The 6,696-nt window shown below is 40.6% G+C and overlaps 1 protein-coding gene across 1 annotated transcript; it reads left to right on the plus strand.

Annotated features, from left to right (window-relative positions):
- The first annotated feature begins 688 nt into the window (after positions 1–688).
- On the plus strand, positions 689–1,504 carry LOC125484939 (probable G-protein coupled receptor 139). The gene has a single exon (XM_048605582.1). The coding sequence runs from the start codon at positions 689–691 to the stop codon at positions 1,502–1,504; it is 816 nt and encodes a 271-aa protein (XP_048461539.1).
- The last annotated feature ends 5,192 nt before the right edge of the window (positions 1,505–6,696 follow it).

The raw sequence follows: 6,696 nt of genomic DNA on the forward strand, positions 1-6,696 counted from the left end.
CCATACTTTCTTAGTGCTTGTGGAAGAAAGCTAATTCAACAGCTGAGTAAGAGCAGATCATGGTAATCACTCGGATGTTTACTTGCCCATGTTTAATCTGATTCTATGAGACTTGATGACATCCAGAGTCAATGTTTTGGTCTTCCAGGGAAAATTCCCTTCTGAATGTATACCACTGTGTCGCCATCTCTGCTGGGTCAGTCCTGCAAGCAGGACAAGTCATATCCAGGGATGGTGACAGTGGTGGCTGTGACATTGTCTGCAGTGATATATTTGAGCATCCATGCATGTTTTTGAAATTGATATTGCTTCAAAGTCTAAGAATTGCAGTAAAGAATAATTTTCTCAAACCATTGCCTGTGAAAATCACATGTAGAATCAAATATAATTTGCAAATATTTGATGCAACAAATTCAGCAATAGAGATAGTAAGAACTGCCGATGCTGAAGTCTCAGCTAACACAGTGTGCAGTTGGAGGAACACATCAGGCCAGGCAGCATCAGAAGAGCAGGATAGCTGACGTTTCAGGTCAGGACCCTTCTTCAGAAAAGCAGATCTGTTTAACCTTATGCATTATATATAACCACCTGGTTTTCTTTATGTGTTCAAGTTAACTTGCTGGCGATTGTGATTCTGTCGTGGAGGAGCTGCGGTCTCTCTAGATGTATGATGTGCTACCTGATAGCAATGGCGGTGGCTGATTTCCTCGTTGTCATATCTGATGTGATGCTGAGGTGGCTTATGATGTATTTCCCAGTGTCGTTCCTGGATATTACTTATGTCTGTTGTTTGATTATGATTCTTATTCCTGCAACGACAATGAATTCTATCTGGTTGACTGTTGCTTTCACATTTGATAGATTTGTGGCTATTTGCTGCCAGAAGCTTAAAACTAAGTACTGCACTGAGAAAACTGCAGTCAGGATTATTGCAACAGTGAGTGTGCTGAGCTTTTTGGAAAGCATTCCCTGGTATTTCAAGTTCCAATCCAAGTATATCTTCAATAACCTGCCATGGCTTTGTGACATAAAACCAGAGTATTACACTTCAATTTTCTGGACATTATATGGTATATTCCATCGTGCTCTATCTCCGACACTGCCATTCATTATTATTCTTGTTTTAAATACTCTGACTGTCAGATATGTGTTACTAGCAAGCAAAGCCCGCAGGAGACTCCAGAAGGACAGTGACAGGGAGAAAAACAGTGACCCAGAGATGGTCAAACGCAGAAAATCCATCATTTTACTCTTTTCTATCTCAGGAAGCTTCATTATTTTATGGTCCCCCTATAGTACATGTTTTCTTTATCAACGAATTGCAATACTACATGATTATTCTCCACTTTCCCCAACTGTAGGCACCATCGGATACCTGCTGCAGCTCCTTAGTACATGCACAAACACGTGTTTGTACACAGTGACCCAGACGCAATTCCGAGAGCAGCTGAAAGCAGTTGTGAATCTCCCTTTCACTCTGATTCTCAGATCCATCAAACAGTAAATGCGACAGTTTGCATGGAATAGATTTTGGTTCCATCACATAAATCTTCTTATCGCTGAGCTGAGCCTACGACACAGTGGAGCAGGTTCAGCCCATAGAACAGAGGTCAGAGAAAGTCTTTCTTCATTTTTCTTTTCAAGGACTTATCCATTTTCCTTCTGGAAGTGACTCTTATATCAGCCTCCGCCATCCACTAATCAGGCAATTCCACATTGTAACAACTCAGTGAGTAAATATTTTAATTTCCAGCTTCCTTTGACCTCACTTTTCAATTGCTTTATGGCTATTACAAATATGTCAGTGTGATATTTTCTTCTCATTCAGTATATCATCTTGCCTACTTCTGTTCAATTCCTCTTAACTGATTCTGAAGAACTGCCTCTATTTCAGCAGTCCCATCACTGAACCGAAATTCCTCAACCTTGTATAAGCAGTTAATCCCAAACACAACATCACAAACCCCTTCAACTTATGCTGAGTGTACATCCAGAGATCCGAAGAGAAGTAACTACAGAGTTATTGGATGGATTGGTAGTAATCTTCAAAGAATTATTCGTTTCAAGATAAGTTCCAGTGGAGTAGAAAACCATCAATTTAACACCTCTATTTGGATAGGGAAGGAGACAAAGAACATATTATTATATGCTAACTGTGCTTTGATTTCTACATCTGCAAATGCTCACTTTGCTTACAGAACAACTTGCTTCATGTGCCTTATCCATAGAAAGCACCTTGTATGTGAATACTCAGTCTCTTCTCCTTTATGTTTTTCTCTGCAGTCTACATGCCCTTAAATGAAGTTCTACTTTACTTTTCTGTTCTTACTCTTCTCATAATATTAAGGGAAAATTGGGCAGAACAGGTTTTGGGCAATAATGTAAGTGGCCAGTTATGATCTGATCTGATTTGACATATTATTGTCAAATGTACCAAGATAGAGTGAAAAGTATTGCATTGAGTGCTATCCAGACAAATCATAACTTGCAAAGATATGTCAGGCTAAAAGAACAGAATGCAGAATATAATGTTACAGCTACAGAGAAAGTGCAGAGAAAGATTAATATAGGAAAGGTCCATTCTTTAGTCTGATAACTGCAGGGAAGAAGCTGTGCTTAAATCTGTTCGTTCACATTTTCAATCTTTTTTGATCTTCTACCCATTGGAAGAGGTTGGGAGAAAATATAACAGGGCAGGATTGCCTTTGATTATGTTTGCTGCTTTTCTGAGGCACCCAGAAGTGTAGACCGTGACAAGTGAAGGAAGGCTGCTGTTTGTGATGGACTGTGCTGCGTTCCCAAATCTCTATAATTTCCTGCAGTCTTGGGCAGAGCAGTTGACATACCAAGATAGAATGCATTTGGACAGGATGCCTTCAAATCAAAGTATCAGCCACACTCAAAGGATGAAACTGTTTCCTCCCATTCAGATCGCCAGACATCTGTACAATGAGACAGTCCACCCTGTTGTTTATACCATTAAATAGCAACTGTGAACATGTTTGCAGCACACAAATGGCATCCACCACAAGAGTCTACCTCTCTGTTTAGGCCATTTATTTCCTGGTAGTACATAGACTTTATTTACTCCACTCTTTGTAGCACAAAAGCACTTGGATTGAGATGGGCTAATATTCAGACTTTGCCTGAAAAGTGGCAAGTAACATTTCCATCACAAATGCTAGGCCCCAACTATCTCCAAAAGTAGAAAATCTAATCACTGACACTTGACATTCATTTGCACTATCATCACAAAATCCTCTGTACTCAACATCCAGGGGATTACGACTGACCAGAAAATAAACTGGGCTCGTCATATAAATACAGTGGGAACAACAGCTAGGGAACAGAGGCTAAGAATACTGCAGTGAATAACTCACCTTCTGACTCGGCAAAGCCTGACCACCATCTAGAATGCACAAGTCAAGATTGTGATGGAATACTCTCTACTTGTCTGGATGAGTGCATCTCCAATGATAGTCAAGAGGCATGACACCATCCAGTATAAAGCAGCCTGTTTGATTGACATTACATCCAGAAGGGGAGTTAGCTTGGACTAGCAGATGGGAAACCCAGCAACAACAGATAGGAGGCGGGGAGGGACATTGCAATCGATAAGCTGCAGGGAAAGAGCAAGAATCTGCAGTGCAGTTTCTGTTATTGTTACAAATTCAAAAGTTGAGAAAGGGTCTTTGTGGGGAGTACTGGTCAACTGTCAATTACCGGTTAACTTTATCTTATCCTATTGTTTTAGAGGCCTAGGTTCTGAGTTAGATTTCACCATTTCATGACCCAACTGATAGAGTATGCAGTCTAACAAAATGAGGGATGCCAGGAGAGGCGAACCAAGCAGAATGTGCAGCTTGCTGTATGTGGGGAGTCCTGGGTCTTGCCAGTGTTCTGGATGAACACATGTGCAAGAAGTGTTTCCAACTTCAGAAGCTGGAGCTCCAGGTCTTAAAGATTGAAAAACTGTTTGTGACATTGTGGTGCATCCGTAAGGCTGACAGTTACGTGTATAACATATTTAGAGATGTGTTTACACTGCAATTCAAGGGGCTAAAGGAAAGGAGTGAATAACTAACCAGACAATCCAGAACGAAAAGGCAAGATGTGCACGAGTCCCATGGGGATGCATCAATAACTGGTATTACATTTTGGAAGATAGTGTGGCTGCTAATGGCACCACAAGCATCTTGACTGTACAGAGTAGGAGGAAGGAGAAAGGAAGAGCAACAGGGACTGGGGGTTCTTTAGGCACAGGAGCAGACAGACGATTCTGCACTGGAAGACGTAACACCAGGATGGTGTGTTGCCTCTTTCATGCCAGTGTCAGGGATGTCACTGAGAGTCACTGAAAGTAGAGGGTGGTGAGTTAGAAGCCTTTGCACAGGTTGATATCAATGATATGGCCAAAGTGAGGAATGAGATCTTGCATTGAGAATTCAAACAACTTCTTGAAGATATTTCTACAGTGGAGCAGTTGGGGGCATTTTAAAAGGAGCTGGGGAGTGTACAAGTCCAATTATATGCTTTAGAGGGAAATAAAGTCGGAATAAGTTCAGAGAAATCTGGATGTCTAGGATAATTCATGATGCGGAAGTGCTGGTGTTGGACTGGTGAGTACAAAGTCAGAAGAAACTGGTGATGTCACCTGATGAACGAGCTATGCTCTGAAAGCTTGAGATTTCAAATAAACCTGTTGGACTGTAACCTGGCATCATGTGACTTCTAACTTAGGAAAATTCATGACCAGATAAAGACTTTTAGCAAGTCCAAAGGGAGCAATTCACCTGTGGCCCGACAGGGAAATAGGAAGCGCAGAAGGGTACTTAAGAAAGTAATGAGAAGCGCAAAAACAAGTCATGAGAAAGGACTTTCACACAGGATTAAGAAGACTCCTAAGATGTTTTATAAATATATTAAAGGGTAGAAGTTAACAAGATAAGAAGTAGGGCCATGATGGACCAAGAGGGCAACTTGTGTGTGAAGCCAAAGCATATAGGAATTGTGTTGAATGAATACCTCTCTTCATCTTCACCCTGGTAAAGAAGAACACAGGTATGGAATTCGAGAAAAGTAACAATGCGCTATCAGATGACACCAGGTTATAGTCCAACAGGTTTATTTGAAATCACAAGCTTTCACAGCGCTACTCCTACATCAGGTGATGTGATAAAGGAGTAATGCCTCACCTGATGAAGGAGCAGCACTTTGAAAGCTTGTGATTACGAACAAAACCTGTTGTACTTGTTATGGACCAAGCCAGAACCCTTCAGAATATTTTAAAAAGGTAGCCCAGACCCTAACTTTTTCTAATTTTTTAAGGCATATGTGAAGTGGATGCTCCAGGTGTGATGCAACTTGTCAAACCACTCCATGTTAAGCAAAAAAAAAATTTAAGCACTGTAGTTAAAACACAAACCAAAGAAAGGGGAATTGAGACTAATTTAACTGTTGGAATACTTAACCGTGCACTAGATACAGTAAGTATTACTAATTAACTGTTCCAATAAAGTAACATCCCATAAATACACCCCTTGCTAAAAAGGTAAATTCAAACACAGATTCTAATGGGCATGTTTCCAAACCAGAAGGGAACACCATCAAGAGAGATTTCAGACCAAGTCCCAGCTGGGAATCATTTCCTGAAGCTTGTAACCCTTTTTGGTCTCAAACATCTCGTGATTTCTAGAGCTAATAAAACTAGAAAGCCCGTTCTGTGAGAACAGACCACTCCCCTTCCATTGTTAAGCTGTTTATTTTTTAACAAAGCAGAAAAGGCTTTTTAAACTTGACATTCAAAGCCTCTGCCTTTACCAGGTCTCTTCAAAAAACCCGGGAAAAAATAACCTTTTTACAGTGAGAGGATTGTCACAGTCTATTACCTGCTGTCGAGTGACTTCTGATTTTGTCTACCACAGTTCCACACCGGCACCTTGACACTTTGTAAGAACAATTAAAATACAATTTATCTTTTGAAGAATTTTTTGCCCCCTTTATTCATTCACAGGATGAGGGTGTTGCTGACCAGGCAGCATTTATTGCCCATCCCTAATTGCCCAAAGGATGGTTAATAGTCAACCACATAGCTGTGAGTCTGGAGTCACATGGAGGCCAGACCAGGTAAGGCGGGCAGTTTCTTTCCCTAAAGGGCATTACTGAATAGAAGAGTTTTTCTGACAATTGACAATGGATTCAAATTCTGTTGTCTGCCATGTTGGGATCCAAACCTGGGTCCCCAGAATAATATCTGGGTCTCTAAATTAACAATCCAGCTATAATACCACTAGGCCATTGCCTGCCCATACGACTAGGTGATTGCCTCCCCATACAATACCACGTACATGCAGTTTTAGAAAATTTGACTTATTTGTTATTCCCTTACAGTGCAATTAGGCAGCAGCATTCTGTTGGAAAAGGGTCTTTTAATTAAGGCTTTGCTTTTCGATTCTTCCTTTGAATGTGGACTGCTGTACGTTTTCCCAAATTATATTTTATCTCCCAAATGTTGTCCAACCACTTCACCTACCTCTATATCAAAACAAACTCACTGTATCTTCACAACAAGCTTTCTCAACAACCTGTATGATGAGCAAATCTGATGACAAAGTATTTGGTCACTTCATCCGAATCATTAAATATAGATCATAAATTGTTCAACACGAATGCTAATTATAGAGGTGTACAGCATGG

The sequence above is a fragment of the Rhincodon typus genome, chromosome 15, assembly GCF_021869965.1.
Source record: "Rhincodon typus isolate 14 chromosome 15, sRhiTyp1.1, whole genome shotgun sequence".
Lineage (NCBI taxonomy): Eukaryota > Metazoa > Chordata > Chondrichthyes > Orectolobiformes > Rhincodontidae > Rhincodon > Rhincodon typus.

Coding starts and splice junctions, on each gene's coding strand:
- LOC125484939 (XM_048605582.1), top strand. CDS start 689: ATGGCGGTGGCTGATTTCCTCGTTGTCATATCTGATGTGATGCTGAGG.